Source organism: Chrysochloris asiatica, unplaced genomic scaffold, assembly GCF_000296735.1.
Source record: "Chrysochloris asiatica unplaced genomic scaffold, ChrAsi1.0 scaffold00378, whole genome shotgun sequence".
NCBI lineage: Eukaryota > Metazoa > Chordata > Mammalia > Afrosoricida > Chrysochloridae > Chrysochloris > Chrysochloris asiatica.
The window spans coordinates 559,349-577,825 of NW_006408896.1; the positions used below are offsets into that span (position 1 = coordinate 559,349).

At 59.7% G+C, this 18,477-nt stretch overlaps 3 protein-coding genes across 3 annotated transcripts; 2 read left to right on the top strand and 1 right to left on the bottom strand.

The window, feature by feature from the left end:
* The first annotated feature begins 2,540 nt into the window (after positions 1-2,540).
* LOC102833114 (protein SCO2 homolog, mitochondrial-like) lies at positions 2,541-3,994 on the top strand. Its single transcript, XM_006876409.1, has 2 exons — positions 2,541-2,787; positions 3,198-3,994. Exons 1-2 carry the CDS (start codon positions 2,541-2,543, stop codon positions 3,992-3,994), a joined length of 1,044 nt encoding a protein of 347 aa, XP_006876471.1.
* Positions 3,995-4,280: 286 nt separating this feature from the next.
* NCAPH2 (non-SMC condensin II complex, subunit H2) lies at positions 4,281-13,014 on the bottom strand. Its single transcript, XM_006876388.1, has 20 exons — positions 12,907-13,014; positions 8,585-8,686; positions 8,062-8,117; positions 7,899-7,983; positions 7,749-7,817; positions 7,561-7,640; positions 7,348-7,481; positions 6,951-7,047; positions 6,582-6,705; positions 6,148-6,219; positions 5,888-5,954; positions 5,673-5,780; positions 5,542-5,595; positions 5,386-5,456; positions 5,213-5,303; positions 5,074-5,142; positions 4,936-4,991; positions 4,755-4,856; positions 4,492-4,641; positions 4,281-4,421 (listed from the first exon to the last, which is right to left on the bottom strand). Exons 1-20 carry the CDS (start codon positions 13,012-13,014, stop codon positions 4,281-4,283), a joined length of 1,836 nt encoding a protein of 611 aa, XP_006876450.1.
* A 380-nt stretch (positions 13,015-13,394) lies between these two features.
* Positions 13,395-17,737, top strand: LMF2 (lipase maturation factor 2). Its single transcript, XM_006876389.1, has 14 exons — positions 13,395-13,488; positions 13,958-14,211; positions 14,301-14,329; positions 14,415-14,623; positions 14,696-14,874; positions 15,234-15,375; positions 15,473-15,607; positions 15,684-15,789; positions 15,866-15,962; positions 16,036-16,218; positions 16,314-16,482; positions 17,082-17,193; positions 17,267-17,363; positions 17,444-17,737. Exons 1-14 carry the CDS (start codon positions 13,395-13,397, stop codon positions 17,735-17,737), a joined length of 2,100 nt encoding a protein of 699 aa, XP_006876451.1.
* Positions 17,738-18,477: the final 740 nt, after the last annotated feature.

Here is an 18,477-nt window from a genome sequence, read left to right on the forward strand (position 1 = left end):
CCCGCAGGCGGGCGCGGCCCCACAAATGTTTGCTTAAAAGGTCCCACGCCATCCAGTGTCAGCGTCTCTGCACATCTGCGTTGTCGGTCATGGGGTGATGGTGGGGAGGGCAGAAAGTGGGCAACGAGGGGCTTCCTCCATCTGCTGAAAGCTCCATCCCACCCCAGACCCTCTGAGATGATGGTCCAAGTGGCCACTCGCAGCGAGCCGGCTGGAATCCAGAGCAGAAACAAGTGAGGATGGTGGAGGACACGTTGTAGGACAGAGAAGTGGGCACAGCCACAGACATGCAGACTGGGGCAGACACGGGGGCAGGGGCAGGAAAGGGACAGTGGGCCGCAGAAGTGGCAGGTGTGTCCCGAACACCTGCAGGCCTAGAACCATTGTCCTGGTGGGGGCAGGGCTCGGAGTGCAGAAACACACACCGCTCAGGAACCCAGGCAGCTTCTGAAGCTGATCCAACAGAGCGGTGGTGGTCATCAAGGGCTTGGTGCACACAAGAATGCACAGGAGAGCACTGAGCATGCAGATCTATGAGTGACTCCATCTGCCCTGAGGACCATCCACAGAATCACTTCTTGTAAACCCCAAGCCTCCCCCTCTAGCTGCCCACACTCTATCCCACAATGTCATAGTTTGGGCCCACCAGCTGCTTTCTGATGCCACAAAACTTTAAGTCTCAGAAACTCTATTCAGAGTCACTATGAATTAAAGCCAGCACCTCAGCACTTAACAATTGCAGCTGAAGTCTTAACCGGGGGAGTGAGGATGAAGTGTAGGGTCTGCTGGACATGGGGGGGGGGGGGGGACGACACACAGCACAGGACATGCTGGAGGTGGGGCACCAGGCAGGTGCACAGAGAGGCCCTCCCACAAGGAGCTAGTCATCAGTGGACATGATGGTCTGGGGCACATGGGGTCACCCTGGATACGTTAGATGAATGACTGAATTAATCAGGACCACTGATAAGGAAACAAGTTATTCATAAGCCACTGATGATCCTCAGGCTTTGTTCAAGGTCATCAGAGGAGCTTCATCCCAGTCGAGTCTCTGATGGACCATTGATCAATCATTCTGGGTCACAGGACACTGATCAGGATAGGTGATGGGTCAAAGATCACTCTCTCAGGACGGACCACAGTCATGGGTCACTGATGGTCAGTGGTCATGGTTCTAGATACATCAAGACTGCTGGTGAATGGTGGATTGGGCTCAGTGATGGGGTCAAAAATCAGAGGTCACTGGGAATCCTGAGGTAGGGTCTGTCTGGAACAAGTGGACTGCTGTATCCTGCGACATTTGAGAAGCTGGTTCCTGCCAGCAAAATCCTGTATGCACCCAGGAATGTGACTGCCCCTGTAGACAGCCTGCCCCCTCGTCGCAGGTGACCTGACCCCAGCCCTGTATGTTACAGATCTCCAACCTCCAGATTCAGGGTCTTCTCACCACAGGTGAGAGTTAGGGTCCCCTCATCACAGGTGATCTGAATTCACTCAACCCCTGATCTCTGACCTCCACAATGCTTCTGCCCCTGCATCACAGGATGCCTAACCCTCAACTCCTGCAGAGTGGTCTGGAGTTCAACCCACTGGGGGTCCCAGTATCCTGGGGTCAGTGGCTCCCTCCCAGGAGGCCCCAGGCTCTCTATCCCCCCAGTTTCCCTGCCCACGACCCCACAGCCTACATTCTCAGTAAGAAGGCCACGGAGGATAGGTCTAGTGGTAGATGTGAAGTTTGGGGGACCTAAGCTGGCAGCAGAGCTGGTGAGCACTTGTACCAAAGAAGTCTGAGGTGTAGCCTCACGTTGGGAGCGGAGTGTGAGTGTGTGTGTGTGTGTGTGTGTAGTGTAACCCCACGTGAGGTCCCTGTGCCTGTGTTGACGTGGTGGGCACGTCTCCTGGTGTGACCCACAGTCCACGTCATACGTGCTGTCTGCAGCCTGGTCACCCATCCATCCTATCCCTTTCTCTGTCCCCTCGTGCCTCTATAGCTGGGCGACTCCCTACTGCAGCCTCCAGGCCAGTTGTCTTCCACAGTCTCCTAGACCCCTCAGCTCCTCAGAGTTCCTAGAGGTTAGTGCTCCGTGTCCCAGGTGGAGGTGGACACTACTTTGATACTGGGTCACAGTCACCCAAACCTGTATCAACACCCACTAGGCCTCAGGAGGTGGAGGAGACGCTGTCCTGGGGCCTGCAGGACCTGGTCTCCGGACACGGTAAGTGCGTGGACGCGGAAGACCCTCGCCCCATCGCAGGGGCGCCCAGGATCAGCGGGCACCGGACGAACCCAGTGCCGTAATCTGTAGGGGGCGCTCGTGCTCTAGGAGCGGGCTCATTCGCCGCTTATCCGCGCGCACCCGGGAGAAACAAAATTAGGTCCCAGAGCTGCGTGGCTGCGCCCGCCTCTCCGTCCTAATCGGTGTCCGGCGCGAGAGGATGGACCAGAGAGTAACGAAGGTAAAGATCCACGGGGTGGGGAAAGAGCGCCATTACAAGACACGTGACCTAAAACCCTTCCGACGACCCTTTGCGCATGCGAAATGCTAAGCCGGGCCACTCGCATTGCCTTTCTGCGCCTGTGCAGCACCGTTAACGCATGCGCTTTAGCACCAAGCCACTCCGGTAACCCGGTAAACTACCAGCGCGCACGGAGCCGAGTCCGCGCTTCCTGCCGCGAGGTCCGCTGGGGAGCAGGGGTGTCGGGGAGGGCGCCAGCCCCCGGGGCAGTATCTGCACGTGTACGCGCCGCAATGCTCCGCGGGGCCCGCGCCGTCGGGAAGAGGGAGGGTGTGGTGACCAGTGGAAGGGACGTGGTCCCGTCACCAGAGCAAGCATAGGTTCGAGTGTGGAGGGCAGGCCCGCACGTGAACCCAAGCAGTTTGGAATGGAGAGCGGACATCTTAGCTGAAGATTTAAAATTAGACTCATTCTCCTTCCAAGAAAGAGGTGTTTATTACAAATAGACAAGCGCACCGAAAAAAACTTCGCCTTTGAGGGGGCAGGCACAGCCGCAGGACCAGCGGATGGGGACCAGGTGGGGGAGGCCGCGGGTTAGGGCGGATCAGATGCAGCGGTGAACACTGAAGGTTCGGGGAGCTCTGCTCAGGGCAATCTTGGAGCGCAGCTAAGTGTGAGCGTTGAGAGGGTCCTTCAGAGCGGTGGCCCCCTTCTGCCTCCTGACACATTTCCTTTCACAGGGGTCAGGTCCATGCTGCTACTGCAGGCTCGGGCACCCAAGGCCTGGCAGGGACTCTCCCAGCTCAAGCCACTGATCTCACTGCCTCCTGGAACCCTGGGAGGCAAAGCCATGCCTCCGAGGCCCCGGCTCTTATCAGGGCAAGGCCCACCCCAGGGCCCTGGACTTCGGACCAGGCTGCTCATCACAGCCCTGTTTGGAGCAGGGCTTGGCGGGGCCTGGCTGGCTGCTAGGTTTGAGAAGGAGCAGCGGCGGCAGCAACAGCGCACAGAGGCTCTGCGCCAGGTGGCCGTGGGCCAGGGCGACTTCAGCCTGCTGGACCACCGGGGCCAGGCCCGCTGCAAAGCTGATTTCCGGGGCCAGTGGGTGCTGATGTACTTCGGCTTCACACACTGCCCAGACATCTGCCCGGACGAGCTGGAGAAGCTGGTGGAGGTGGTGCGGCGGCTGGAGGCCCAGCCCAGCCTGCCTCTTGTCCAGCCTGTCTTTGTCACTGTGGACCCTGAGCGCGATGACGTAGCAGCCATGGCTCGCTACGTGCAGGACTTCCATCCGCGGCTGCTAGGTCTGACGGGATCCACTGAGCAGGTGGCCCAGGCTAGTCGGAGCTACCGTGTGTACTACAGCGCTGGCCCCAAGGATGAGGACCAGGACTACATCGTGGACCACTCCATCGCCATTTACCTGCTCAACCCTGACGGCCTCTTCACCGACTACTACAGCCGGAGCAAGTCGGCCGGGCAGATCGCAGACAGTGTGCAACGACACATGGCTGCCTTCCGCAGTGTCCTGGGTTGAGCTACACTGCCTGCAAGTCATTAAAGGAGCCCAAGCAGCACGTGTGTGCGCGTGCGCATTTGTGTGAGGGCGGCACAATGCAAGTTCAGCTCCCAGAGGAGCCAGGCGGAGAGGGCTGGGCACCCCTTTCGTCACAGAGCAGTTTTAAAGTTGTTTGGTGGGCAGCTGGAATGGCAATGCCACTTTATTAGGCTGGGCCAGCCAAGGTGCAGGTATCCTGTGTCCAGCACACACGAGGCAAGGGGCCCGCTAGCCTCCCCTCTCCCCACACTATCTGTATACTGGGTCAGGGCTGGGCCATGGAGGGGGCTGCGTAGGTCTGGAAACGCTTGTGGGCCCGCTGGTGTGTGAGCAGCCTCAGAGACATGGTGTCCACAGCAGCATCCAGCCCAGGCTGCTGCTCAATCTCCACTGTGTAGTCATTGGCCTGAGGGGAGGAGGCGTCAGCCAGGGTCCTGGAAACCACCACCTGCCACCCCTGCCCCAGGGCCACTCACCAGCTGCAGGGAAGCCAGCATGGAACGACACACTTCAAAGGCAGGCTGGCCAGCAACCAGCTTGGCAAAGGGACACCACTCATTGAGCTGGCTGAAGCGTGAGACCACCTGGTCCCCGTAAGTGTGGATATCAAAGGGCACGTGCTGCTCCTGAGTCGGGAGAGGGGCGTGCTGTCTGCAGGCCCACCCAGCCATGTGGCGCCCAGCCCACCGCTCCTGTACTGGGGACAGGGTCTCACTGTGCAGGGAACCCACTGGCTCACCTGCTCCTGGAGCAGGGGCTGGATGGTGCCTTCCCAGTCTCGGATACGTTGGCTGAGCTCTGTCTCCTGGACGAACTTCTGGGAGGTGGCGATGAAGAGGTCCTGGGGAACAGACACAGGCTTCGGCCTACTGTGCAGGACCCAAGGTGCCCCAGCCCTGCCAGCTCGGACCCAGGCCTACCACATTCCTTTGAACCAGCTCCTCATAGCTCAGGGATGGCGGCCTGGCCTCGGCATCTGGGAGAAAGGCGACCGTGAGCTGGGGTTAGCTTCAAGGCCACTTTTTACCACCTGGCCCACTGCCCACTCCTGACCCTACCTAGGTCGTTGGCTTCCTCAGGTCTCGTCCCCTCTGCCTCCAAGTAATCCTCAGGCTCCAGGAAATCCTCTGGGAGATGGGAAGACTGTAAGCAGGTACCCAGACACTGCTGCCCCCCCACCAGTAACCAGGTTCCCACCTGCGTCCCCAAGGTGCTCGAGGGGGTCATCCAGCTGCTGCTCCTCCTCGGACCACAACCCCTCAGCCCTTTGCAGCCACTGCTCCCCTACCTGTCCAAAAGAGGCACCTGTAAGGGGCAATGCCACCTGCCATCCAGGGCCCGCCGGCACGGCCCCAGCACATGGTACTCACCTCCCTCCTCTGCAGCCTCCGGAGGGTCTCCAGCTGCTCCCTCACATGCCTCCAGTACAAGACTTCCATGTCTGCAGATAGAGGCTCTGTGTAGCCTCCAGGTACCCCCTGCCCACCCTAGCCAGGGACTGCCTAGCCACTGGACCCCAGCCTCACCTGCAAAGGATGGGCCATTCCGCCGCTGTCTCCTGCTGTCAGTGTGGTCAGCATCTGGGAGAGCTTTCTGGTCAACAGGAGCCCATCCGAAGGCCTGCCACCTCCCTGCCCACCCCCGCCTGCACACTCACAGGCAGCCAGGTACCACTGGTGGAAGTCCTGCAGTTTGGTGGCCCGCTTCCGTTTCCGCTTCTGCCCTGGAGTTTCCTCCACACAGGGGGGCACAGAGAAGGGCCTGCCTGGGGACAAGTGGGGACCCTGTCCTAGAGCCCAACTGCAGGTCCCCCCACCAGGCTCCCGGCCAGGACCCAACACTCACCCCCCACATCTTCATGACCCCTGTTACCTTTCTTAAAGGGCTTTGAGTCCAGTGAATCGAAGGGGTCCAGGCTCTGCCAAGGGTCTGGGGCCTTCTAAGCACAGAACACAAGCAAATGCTGAGAGGGGGGTGGTAGTGGAGGTACATCAGAGCTGCAAGAGGAGCTAATCTGGGGAGAACATTCCTCAAAGAAGGTGTGTGCGAAAGACGAGGTGCTGAAAGGCGGGGAGGGGGAAACAGGTAGATGAAGCAACAGCACTTGAGGGGAGGGTGGGATGCTCACACACCTTCTGCCAGGGCGTGGACTCAGGGGCCTTCCCTCTCTCTCTCAGCATGTACCTCTGGGGCAGGTCGGCACTCTGCAAAGGTAACCCACAATCCCTCACCCTCCATCCACACCTCCTCATCCTCCTCCCACAATCCCTCACCCTCCTCCCAGTCCCTCATCTTCCTCCCACACCTCATCCTCCACTCCCTACCTACCCCCCCACCCCACCCCCCCACACACAGCAGTGGATGTCGTGCTCAGAGAGGTGTGAGGTGTGGATTTACCAGCAGAGGGCTCAGCACTGCCCAGGCCGGTAAGCAGAGACCCCCACCTGGCCCTGCAGTTGAGGCCAGGGAGGCCAGAGAACACTGATGCTCCCACTCCGAGTGTGGACTTGGAACAGCTTTAGCCGCCCTGCCCTGCCTCTGCCGGTCTGCTCTCAGTGGGTCCTACCTGCTGTGGGCTCGGCTCCTGAGGGACCTCAGGCACCATGGCCTCAGGGAGCTCTGCATCTATGTCTGCCTCCACGTTGTCCTCCCCGTCGGTCTCCCCATGTTGGGCCATTGGGCCTTCTGGGAGAGCAGGACAGGAGAGCAAAACCCTGAGATGCGAGCGTAGAGGGAGACAGCGTGCCCGTGGAGAGGTGGGGGTGCCCCCGGCCAAACACCAGGGGGAAGGAGACTTGGGTTCTGGGTGTAGACGCTGCATAGCTCGGTCTATTCTGCAAACGCTGCCCTTACACCTGCATGCCTACATTCCTTTTTAACTTGAGGGAACTGTTCCCTTTCAGCACCCTGCCCTCTCTCACACTCCACCGGGGTGCTCTTACCTGGCTCTGGGGAGTAGCTAGGCGCAGGCGCAGGGCTCCCGTCCAACGAGACTTCCATTGGCTGCTGCTGCTCCTCAGCGCTCCCGGGGTCTGCGGAAATGTCAATCAGCCCACCCAGTCCCCTCCACAAGGCCCTCCCCGGTGTCTGCAGAGCCAGCAGGCCCCTTGAGTCAGATAATCCGAGTGAGGTCAGTTCTGACCCTGACAGCTCACAAAGTCAGGTAGACAGGGACGACAAGGGACAAGGCCCAAGAACCCATCCGGAGTGGAGCAGAAGGCCTGGGAGGGAGGAGAGTCACGTAACCCAGGTGGCAGCTGGGAATCGGTGACTCAGCAGGCGGGGGACCCGACACTGGTGTCCACTGAAAGGCCCTGTCTCCAGCTGCTCACCATTTTGGGTTCTCGGCAGCTGGTCCTCCTGGGGGCCCAGACCCACAGGTTCCAGCATGAAGGCTCCTCTGGGGTGGGGGGTACATGTGTTCATCCTGAAATCCTTCCGGCTGGCCAGGACTTCCCCCTGACTGCTGTGCTGACAAAAACACATCCACTGTGGAGACGAGCCCACCCCCACGCCCATCCCCCGCCGTCGGGCACAGCCCCTACCTGTACAGGGGGTGCCTGTTCTTCTCCACCTCATCCGGCGCCACCAGGGCCATGGGCAGGAGGGGCACAATGACCACGTCCTGCAAGAGGGCCAGGAGCTGGGGTGAGTGCTGTGTCCCCCACACTGCCCGGCAACCCCTCCCACCAGCGGATCGTCTCAGGAGAGCCAGAGGGCGGGTGGTGCTCACACTCGAAGCCTGGTCATTCTTCAGGTCCACGCAGGTCCGCTCGTTGGGCAGCTCATCCAGGGACAGGAACTACGGGGAAATGCTAGTCACGGAGGCAGCCAGAGTCCGGAGCCAGCCACCCAGGCAGGGCCACCCGGCAACGCGTCTCACCTCATCCTCGGGCTCCCGAAGGGACCCGTTGTCGCCGTCCCCAGCAGTCCCATTCTCCTGCGCTGAGGAGAGCTGCTTGGCCCGCCTGGGAGAGAGGGTCCACCCCCATGTGAGTTTCACGGAAGCCCCAACGGCCACCTCCCACACCACCCTCAGTACTTACTTCTTGCCAGAGATGAAATCAAGGGCCTGGTAGACCAGCGAGTACAGGTACTCCACCTGCCGGCAGAGCGAGCGAGTGAGCAAGCGTGAGGGGGCCTCCAGAAGTGAGTGACCCGGAGCACTAACCCTTCACTTCCTCTGCCCACACCCTCTCACACCCAACAAGGAGGCCATCCTGCCGGGCACCCAGTGAAGGCCTCCCCCAGGCCCTGATGACCACGCCCCTCTCTTGCTCCTCCCACAGGGCCTGAGCTCTGTTCAGCAGTTCCTGCTTGGCCCCCGACCACCTCCACAGCTCTAGTTGCGACCCTGGTGTCTCAGGCAGCTACGAGGTCCCTTGGAACTGCGAGGATGACAAGACTGCAGGCGTGCCACCTGGTGTGCGCTTGACCCTGTTTACAGGGAACGCCAACACCAACACCAACACCATGCAAAGCCACGTCAAATCCAAGCTGCTCATTGAAGTGACACGGACTGGGGAGTGGAGCTGAGGAGTCAGGAGGACAAGCCCCGAGCAGGCCCACCTTCTTACTGTAGACACAGGCAGAGCCCTGGATCAGCAGCGCTGCCTCAATGAAGTTCATCGTGGTCTTGCCTTCATCGAAAGAAATGCAGATCTGATCTAGCTGCAAGACACCGCAGACAGGGGGCAGGGAGCCCGTCAGAGTGGGGCCCCGGTTATCCTGTCCACTCTCCCCCAGTCCCACCAAATGACGCTGGCCACCCAGGGTTGCCCAGAGCAGCTGCCCCTCGCCTGACAGCTCCCACTCCACTGTGGGTTCCCTTTTTCTGGGGGAGGTGCGATCTGATTCCCTCCATTTCTATGATCTCTGGGATCAACCATATTGGAAAAGGAGGTTCCCAGAGTGTATGGTAGACCAGTCCGCCAGAGTGACAGGTTCCTGTGAGGAGGGGGGCGGGCACCGCACAATACCCACCTGTCTACCCCCAAGTCAGAACCCTACCCACACTCTCCAGCACACAGGCCCCACCCAAGAAGAGAAATCTCAGGGGTGGGGAAGACAGGATGTCCATCCCTGGAGAACCTGAGACACTTGGGGTAAGTTCTCTTCCTTTCCTCCCCAGCTGAAACATCAGTCCCCTCCTTTCCTTACCACTCGCCGTATGCCAGCTTCTCCCCCAGCCCTATCTGACAGATCCTCCACGGCTCCCCTCAGTGAGGGGCACTGTGAAGGTCCGCTTGGGATCACGCCCCCATAGCTGTCCTGAGACCCAGGTGCTGCAGACAGCTCTATCATGAGCGATTCTGCAAGCCCCCCCACTCCCACTGATCTGGACCCTGCTGTGGGCTCTGCGCGCTCCACCAGTGCAGTCTGCCCACAGCCCTTGTCCCCTTACTGGGCCAGGAGCTACCTGAAAGTGATTCCAGCCCCAGGTGCGGAGCCTGGCCCTGGTGTGAGTAATAAGTGTCTGTTGACCGAGTGAAGGCAGTGGTGATGCCAGGGCTCAGCCTGAAAACCAAACAGACACCAGCCTGGCAGAGAAGGGGGCTGCTGTTTAGGAAAACCAACGCCTTTCAAACACACCACACCAAGGACAGCCAGAGGCTGGGGCCACCACCAAAGGGAGGAAGGAGCGTGTGGGCTGGTTGGGAAAGCAGGCAGGCTGGACACCTCAGTCACCTAGCTCCACCTGTAACGACTCCCAGACTCAGCTCCCTTCACACGTCCATCTGGGGGTGTGAATGGAAATTTATCTCGAAGTCCACACTGATGTCTAGATGCGCTCCCACAAACACCTGCCCAGGAACCTTGGTGTCCAGGCATCTAGCCCCTTCCCTCCTCAGCACTTGTTCACCTCTCAGTTTCCTGCCAACATCTTGCTCCATGTGCACGGTGACTCCCTCAGCCCGCCCACAGCATCCTGCAGGGCTCTCTTCGTCCTACCTCCCATGCTTCCTCTGTACTCCAGCCAGCACCCATCCTAAAGTGAACCATATCGCTGCCCTAAAATCCTGACACACAAACCAACTCAATTCCAACTCACAGTGATCCAAAAGGACAGAGTAGAACCGCTCCCCATGGTTTCCAAGACAGTCTCATCTTTGTGGAGCAGGTGATAGACTCGAACTGCTGACCTTGAGGTTAGCAGCCCAACATGTAACCCACTATGCCACCAAGACTTCCCAGAATCCTAATGGAAAACCCAAAACAGAGTCACACAGACACCTTTTCCACCTCCTGGAACGCATCTAGGCATCTGCTGTTACCACAAACAAGATGAAGTCCCCAGTGAAACTCTTCACACGTTTCTTTCAGAATTCAGGTAGTTGACCACACAAAGGTGCTGCGTAGTGGTTGGGAACACAGACTTTAGTTTGTCAGCTAACATCTCTGTGCCTCATTCTTCTCTGAGATGAGAAGAAACAGGAATTTCCTGAGGACTGTTGTTAAGCACAGTGGAGTCAGTTCTGACTTGCAGCAACATTGTATATGGCTTGAGAAGCAGCTCAGTTTGGACCCCTGACCTTGCGGTTAGCAGTCCACTGCTTACCGTACAATATCACACCACAACTAGATGAATATAAATGCATACAGCACAAGATGTTAACTATAATTCTACTCTGCATGGTTACTTCTCCCCACCTGACTGGAAGTCTGATTAAAGCAGGAGCTGCAATTTACTGTCATCCACTGTCTCCTCAGGTTTATCACCAGCAGACCCTCAGCATCACTGAACGACGCTGAGGATGACAGAGGACAGCGACATAAGACAGATCAAAAAAGAACATGCTACCTGGAAGGGTAAAGGGAGGACGCTGACAAACTCGGAGGCAGCGATCAGAACCTCACGGGCAGAGGTTAGTTAGTATGCATAGAAACAGGAGGCAGGAGAGGAGCAGGGGAGCGGATTTATCAGGTGTCTCCAAGGACCTGCTCAGTTTGGAAACCTGAATCCACGACGATTCTACCTGGCATGGTTCTCTGTTTTCCCAGCAGCCTGTGTCGGAGCAGAGAAGGTCAAACAACAGATCAAGTGTCCACTCGTACTGTGTGCCGAGTAATCAGTGAAGCAGAGGAAGCCAGCGGAACTGTACCTCCCAGAACTTCCATACACACACACCATGAACAAGCTGAAGAGCAAATCACACTAAGTCTTCTAAAATGTGCAAAGTAACCTGATGGCCGAGACCCAAAGAATGAGAAGGATTCGTCATGTAAAGGGACTTCCAAAAGTATGTGGAAAAAATTCCATTGTCTTTTAATTCCATTTTTCCAATAATTTTTTAAGCCCCCTTGTACAAAACCTTGGGGGAGACCGTTCTAAGTGAGAGTACAAAGTGTGAAGACCCTCAAGCAAGAGTGCGGAGGAAGATGTCAGGTTGACTGGTGCAAAAGAATACGACAGAGAATGGCCCAAACGGGGCTAAAAGGGCGGCGAGGCCAGAGCCCGATGGGCCGAGGAGACCCGGGAAGGGTGGGCTTTAAGCAGTACAGTGCTGGCGCCCAACCTTGATTTTGTTTTTCAACCTTTTCTTGGGACTTGGGTGAAGGTTATTGAGCAAATTCGTTATCCAGTGAACAACTCATACAACTTCTGTCTGACTGCAACGTCCACAAGGTTGTATCACTTACCCCACGGGCTGGTCCCATGTTCTGATCCTCCCTTTTTTCCTATTCAGTCCTTCCTTCCTTCTAAACTTAGTCCACAAACAAATCTGCCCTTTTGATCTCTGCAGTGATTGATTATTCTAGGGTGTACATACCTCGTCAGTGTCACTGGGCCCCTTAAAGACCTGCCTACTGTTTGGTAGAACACGGCTCCCTAGAAATTCGTCCGGTTCCAGACCTGGGGACCACTTTGAATTGTTAAGAGCTACACTGGTTACTGAAGGGCACGTGAATTCACGGGGCCACAGCAGAGGCAGGGAGTGGCTGGAAAGCTCTGATCTGATTTCTCAGCGACGCTGGTGCTCCGGACCAGCGCGAACGGACAGCAGGTGAATTCCGACCATCGTCTGGAAGCAGGAAGGCCAGAACCCACGGATGAAGGAGATACCGTGGTGTCTGGCTGCACAGCGCTGCCATTGTGTGACGAGCAGAAAAACCGAGAGCTGCACTTTCAAAGCCTTTAATGCCGCTGTGACATCTCGGGGGAACGTCACATGAACAGTCGGAAACACAAAACCATTCTATAGCTAAGCCCCCCTGGGAAGCTTCCTGCTTGAGCGATGAGACCAAAAGAAAGCGAAACAAGCCCACGTCTGGAGTCGGCTCGGACTCGCAGAGGACAGGGTCCTAGGATGTAAACCTTAACTGGAGCACAAAGACTCCTCCTTCTCCTAAGGAGCGGCTGGTGGGCTTGAACTGCCGACCTTGCGGTTAGCAGTCCAGTGCTTATCCTACCGCGCCACCAGGGCTCCCTGAAGAGAGCGTGCGAGGAGAAAAAGTCGCCAGTGACGTACAGGAAAATGAGAATGTTTCAAGGAGGGGGCTGCAGCCGGAGTAAGGGGTGCCGCTTCAGCGTCCCCTGAGTCGGCACAACGAGGTTCAGTGTCGGGGAGACCCGGGCAGCACCTTGGTGCAGCCCAGGCTCGGCTGTCAGATGGAACCGGGGTGGCTGCAAAGTGGGAGGAAGCCCTTTCACACAGCGCTCCAGCCCTCTCTCGCACATACATACAAACACACAGGATCAAACATAGACTGCGAAGACGCTCGCCTGCTCTAGTTCGTCAGAGAAAAAGCGGTCACAACTCCAGGTTCACTAATGGGCAGCGACCTGCAATGGTCACTCAGGGCTAATGTCACAAGCGGCGCCCGAGATCAAGCGGAGCCGGCCCGGCCCGTGACCCGCTGGCCCCGCGCCACTGTCCCGCCGCCCTCACCTCCTCCAGATATTCGCCCAGCTGGGCCGCCACGTCCACCTCCCAGTTCTTGGTGAGGTCGCGGATGGGTTGTAGGAGATGCGCAAAGCGCGCCTCCACGTCCTCCATGTCCAGTAGGGGCCGGGCGCGCGTCAGGGGTGGGCTGGGACCGCAGGCCCAGCTTCCGAGGGGGGCCAGTGTTTTCAGCCCGCTACTAGTTCTGGCGCCATTTTTCTGTTCCCGCCCAGGAAAGTACGCAGCGCCCGTCGCCGCGCGCATACCTATGACGCAAAAGGAAGCGGAGGCCTGCCAAGAGTGAAGCCGTGCGCTGCCGGCTCCAGCGCACCGGAAGAGCCGCGGCGAGCGCAGCAGGCTGGCCTGCGTAGGGGCGGGGCCAATAAAGGGCGGGGCCTCTGCTGTGTCGGCTTACCGGGAGGGGCGGGACGTAGCGGGGTGGGCGGGGCCTGGCAGGCCTCAGAATTCTTTCTGTGGCAGGCCGCGTAGTGGACATGGCGGGCTCCAGACTCCCGCGGCAGCTCTTTCTCCAGGGCGTGGCCGCCGTCTTCATGTTCGCCTTCGCTTCCCTCTACATGCAGATCCCGGGTGAGGGAGTCGTGGGTGGGACACAGCGCAATCCGTGCTCGGGGGTCCAGTGTCCGCTCCCCACCCGATGCTCTGCTGTCTGTGGGCAAGGGACCGGAATGAGATCCTGAACTCGGGACTGGGGCAGGGGGAAGCTGTCCGTATCCTGCGGGCCGCAGGGATCGTGGGTGTAGATGTATGAGCAGTGGTCCGCTTCCCATGGGATACCGGGTTTTGACCTGGGGTGGGCAGAACCTATTGGGGGGTGGGTGAAACTTCCGCATATCAGTGGGTAGAAAGGAGAGTTCAGACCAGGAGTTGTGGGTTGGACATCCCGACCTAGGGAGTCCAGTAAGGAGAGATCTGCGGTCCTAACCCAGATCAGGGAGGGTGTGCGGGGTCTGACCAGGGGGTCCTAGCCTGTTGGGGCGGGGGAGGGGGGCTCCTAACCTGCAAGGGCAGTGCCCTAGACTTAACGTGCCCTCCACAGGCCTCTATGGTGCCGGGGGCATCTTGCCGGCTCGGAGGACTCTCCGGCCCCAGGGCAAGGGACGCTGGCAGCAGCTATGGGAGATGCCGTCACTGCTGTGGGAGGCTCCCAGGCTGGGACTGGACACTGCGCAGGGCCTGGAGCTGCTGAGTCTGCTGGGCACCTTGCTAGCCCTGGGCGCGCTGCTGCTGCGTGTACTTCGCCATCGCCTCACCTATCTGCTGCTCTGGGCTGCCTACCTGTCGGCATGCCAGGCAAGTGGGGATGCTCCCTGCCTCACACATCTCTACCCTGCCCAGACCCCAGACTCACTTGTGCCCTCTGCCAACCCCTCTTTCTGCAGGTGGGCCAGGTGTTCCTCTATTTCCAGTGGTGAGTATTCTGGGCTCAGCTGCAGGAAAGCTGGGGGGCAGTCATGGTGGTGAGGGGGCACCCTTTGTACTCTCCTATCCTCTAGGGATTCCCTGCTGCTGGAGACTGGCTTCCTGGCCATGCTGGTAGCCCCACTGAGGCAGCCCCCCATTGGAAAGCAGGGTGGACCCGCAGGAGCCAGGCCCCATGAGGACCTCCCCTTCTGGCTAGTGCGCTGGCTGCTGTTCCGACTCATGTTTGCCTCGGGTGTGGTTAAGCTGACTAGCCGCTGTCCTGCGTGGTGGGGCCTCACCGGTGAGGATCCTGGCCTGGTCCTGGGGTGGACTGGGAGCTCCGGCCAACCCTGACCACCTGCCCACCCTGCAGCGCTCACCTACCACTACGAGACGCAGTGCCTGCCCACGCCCGCAGCCTGGTTCGCCCACCACCTGCCCGCCTGGCTGCACAGGCTTAGTGTGGCGTCCACCTTCCTCATAGAGATCGCCATGCCGCTTCTGTTCTTCGCCCCACTCCGCCGCCTGCGCCTGGCCGCCTTCTACTCCCAGGTGAGCGGGACTCAATTTCTGGGAACCTCCTCAGCACCCCTGGGCAGAGAGGCAGCAATCACAAGGCGTAGGCCTGCAGGGGGTGAGGGGCAGCCACGCTGCAGTGTGTTGGTCTTTAAGGGCAGCAGGGACCAGGTGGAGAAGGGCCACACGCCATGCGCTGAGGCACGAGGGAGGGCGGAAATGAGCCATGGTGGGGGAGGACGGTCAGAAGCCTGAGTTGCCCAGCAAGTGGTGGCTGGGACATGGTCTAGAGTGGGGAAGGAGACATGGAGGTCTGGATGTTAGAGGGGCCCGTCAAGGTGGGCTCCAGGGCTGGCCTTCCAGCTCTGAGTACAGGCTCCCCCACCCCCACCCAGGTGCTGCTGCAAATCCTCATCATCATCACAGGCAACTACAACTTCTTCAACCTGCTCACCCTGGTGCTCAGCACAGCCCTGCTCGATGACGAGCATCTGGGTGCTGAATGGGGCCGAGCCCGCCGCAAGAAAATAGCAGCCTGTAAGTGCGGCCTGCCTCAGCCCCCACGGCCCCTGCCCTAGCTCTCCCACAGCTCCCCACTCCCATCCCCAGTCACCCCTCACCATCCTCCCCACAGCCTGGCCCAAGACCTTTCTGACCACACTGACCCTGCTGTTGGAGCTGACAGTTTATGCGCTGCTGGCCTATGGCACCATCCATTACTTCAGCCTAGAAGTGAACTGGGAGCAGCACACTGTCCACTCCAGAACCAGTAAGTGTTGACTGCAGGCCAGAAGACAAGTTGCCCCCCTCCCCCCTGCCTTCACACCCACTCCCCTCCCCCACAGACTTCACCTTCCATCAGTTCTCCCAGTGGCTGAAGACAGTGATGCTCCCCACCATGTGGCTCGGCGGGGCCTCCCTCACCTGGGAACTGCTGGCTGCCTTCTGGAGGTACACGGGCCGGAGGCAGGGGTACATGGGGTGACGGTGGTCCACCCCCAGACCTGACCACTCTTGGTTCCCTCAGGTGGACGCAGGTGCGTGGGTGGCTGTGGAAACTCTGGTCTCTGGTCCAGCTGTCCATCTTTGGCACGGCCACAGTGGCCTTGTTCACCATCAGCCTGGTGAGCCTCTGGGGAAGGAGGGCTGCACTATGGACACTCAGGACCCCACTGACCTCTGCCCACCTGCCTCCAGGTACCCTACTCCTACATGGAACCAGACACCCACGGGCGCCTCTGGACCGGAGCCCATCGTCTGTTTGGCGCTGTGGAACACCTACAGCTGACCAATTCCTATGGCCTCTTCCGCCGGATGACTGGTTTGGGTGGGAGGCCCGAGGTGGTGTTGGAGGGTAGCTATGACGGACATCAGTGGACGGTGAGCCCCCGCAGGCGGCCTCCATGGTGGACGGCCCGGTGAGCACCGGCCCATGGGTCTCTGACCACATCCCCCCTACCCACTGTGTGCGGCAGGAGATTGAGTTCATGTACAAGCCCGGAAACTTGAGCCGGCCACCGCCCATTGTGACACCCCACCAGCCGCGCCTGGACTGGCAGATGTGGTTCGCAGCACTGGGACCACACACGCAAAGCCCCTGGTTCACCGCCCTAGTGCTTCGACTGCTGCAGGGCCAAGAGCCAGGTGAGCCGGAGGGGAGAGGGCGGGACAGGCGGAGGCGTGGCCAGGGCGTGGCCAGGTGGTGGGAAGGCGGGGCCAGGGCGTGGCCAGGTGGTGGGAAGGCGGGGCCAGGGCGTGACCAGGTGGTGCGAAGGCGGGGCCGGGCGCCTGGAGGGAAGATAGTTGAGGGGTGGGGTGGACCCAGGTGAGACAGTGGTGGAAGGATGATGGGGGGGGGGTGCGGGACTGGGTGAAGAGCAGATGGACAGGGGCGGGGCCTGGGAAGGGGAGGAAGCAATGGGGGCGGAAGTTAGGGTAGAAGGCTAGACTGGGCGGAGCCAGGTAAAGAAAGGAGTGCTGGACGGGGTGGAGTAGGTGGCTGGATTATGGGAGGGTAGGGCCGGGTGGAGGGAAGGTGGGCGGGGGCGGTTCGAAAGAAAGTAGATGGGATACCTGGACCTGATGGGAGGAGGCGGGGCTCGATGTGTGTAAATGGGGTTCTGCCTGAACGTTAAGGAGGATAATCATCCCAATCTCCTGGCAGGTCTGCCATTTTGGGGCATGGGTATAGGGCAGACCAAGGGAGCTGAGCCTCCCTCCTCTCCTACCGTCCCGCCCCACAGTGATCCGCCTGGTACAGAACAACCTCACCAGATACCCCTTCCACAAGCAGCCGCCCACCTACATTCGCGCCCAGCGCTACAACTACTGGTTCACGCAGCCTGAGGAGCAGAGGTCAATTGGGGCGCGGGCTGGGAGGGGCCTGGGTCGGCCCGCCCCATTCTAATCGCCAATCCTCCTACCACAGCCAGTGGTGGCGCCGCCAATGGGTGGAGCAGTTCTTCCCACCAGTGACCCTAGGGGACCCGACATTGGAAACCCTGCTCAGACAGTTTGGGCTTCAGGTAGGGCTGGTTGCTAACTGGTGAGGGCTCAGGGGTGGCCGCACACCTGGAGACCATCCTCACCTGTGCCTCCTTTTCAGGACAAGAGCCCACCACGACCACGAAGCGCCAGCAGCCCCCTGACCCACGCCCTGCACTGGGTGCGGACCCAGCTGTCTCCCCTGGAGGCCCCCACCCTGCTCTGGGGTCTCCTTGTGGCCGCAGCAGCCATTAGGGTGTTGCAGGCCTTGCTGGTCCCCAGCCCTCCACCACCCAACAGGGAGGAGAAACACAGGACAGCCTCCAAGAAGGAGCCCGGAGCTGCGGGCAAGCAGGCCACTCTAGCCCCCAACAGCTGCAGCAGCGGAGCACAGACACCCCGGCGGAAAAAATAGCAGTGCTCTGTTGAGATGGTGACCCCAGGGTGGGCGGGGGGAGTCCCCCAGAAGCTCGGGCCTCCCCTCAATAGAACCCAGACAGCCAAGAGTGCCTTAATCCTCACTGCTGTGGCAGAAAAAGGTTGGTGTGTCTCCCCGCCTTCCCAAGTCTCTCCCGGACAACTCCGATGTCCTGCAGCTTTGAGGACCCCTTGTCAGCGCGCCCCCTTGCATACTCAGTGATGGCCCGTCCCCAGATGGACCTTGGAGTTGGCAGGAGGGAGCCCCTTTGACTCTGTGGTCTGAGGTTGAGTCTGGAGCCCCCAAACCTCAGGGAATGAGGCCAACGTGCCAACAGAGGAGGTGGGACAGGTGTTTGGATCTAGCCACCAATAAAGGCGGTTTTTGTGCTAAACCATGTGTCTGGTGGGACCCTTCCTTGCCTGGGAGTGACTGGGCAGAGCTCTGTCCAGCTGAGCACTGGCCTGCAGTCAGGTGGTTCTGTGTCCCTGCCCCGCACGCTCCTCTGTAAACTAACAGCGGATGACCTCAGGCCTCCCAGCCCCATCCTGTCTGGCATGGAGCCCACTGGTGGAATGCGCAGCCTATCCCGGGGAACATGAGGGTCTGGGACCTGCCGGGTGAGGCACACAGGGGGATCAGGGGCAGGTGGACAGCAGACCCAAGCAAGTTGCCTGGATGAGCCAGAGAGTGTGGGGGTGGGGCGGCGGGGTCAGTAGAAGACACATAGTCACCTA

Excerpts from the sequence above, each read along its gene's own strand:
- LOC102833114 (XM_006876409.1), top strand. The coding sequence starts at position 2,541 with ATGCTAAGCCGGGCCACTCGCATTGCCTTTCTGCGCCTGTGCAGCACC. Across the intron at positions 2,788-3,197 it reads CGCCGTCGGGAAGAGGGAGG|GGGTCAGGTCCATGCTGCTA; the intron begins GTGTGGTGACCA and ends TTCCTTTCACAG.
- NCAPH2 (XM_006876388.1), bottom strand. The coding sequence starts at position 13,014 with ATGGAGGACGTGGAGGCGCGCTTTGCGCATCTCCTACAACCCATCCGC. Across the intron at positions 7,641-7,748 it reads AGAATGACCAGGCTTCGAGT|GACGTGGTCATTGTGCCCCT; the intron begins GTGAGCACCACC and ends GCCCTCTTGCAG. Across the intron at positions 4,857-4,935 it reads AGCTGGTTCAAAGGAATGTG|GACCTCTTCATCGCCACCTC; the intron begins GTAGGCCTGGGT and ends TCTGTTCCCCAG.
- LMF2 (XM_006876389.1), top strand. The coding sequence starts at position 13,395 with ATGGCGGGCTCCAGACTCCCGCGGCAGCTCTTTCTCCAGGGCGTGGCC. Across the intron at positions 15,963-16,035 it reads CCTTGTTCACCATCAGCCTG|GTACCCTACTCCTACATGGA; the intron begins GTGAGCCTCTGG and ends ACCTGCCTCCAG. Across the intron at positions 17,364-17,443 it reads TCAGACAGTTTGGGCTTCAG|GACAAGAGCCCACCACGACC; the intron begins GTAGGGCTGGTT and ends CCTCCTTTTCAG.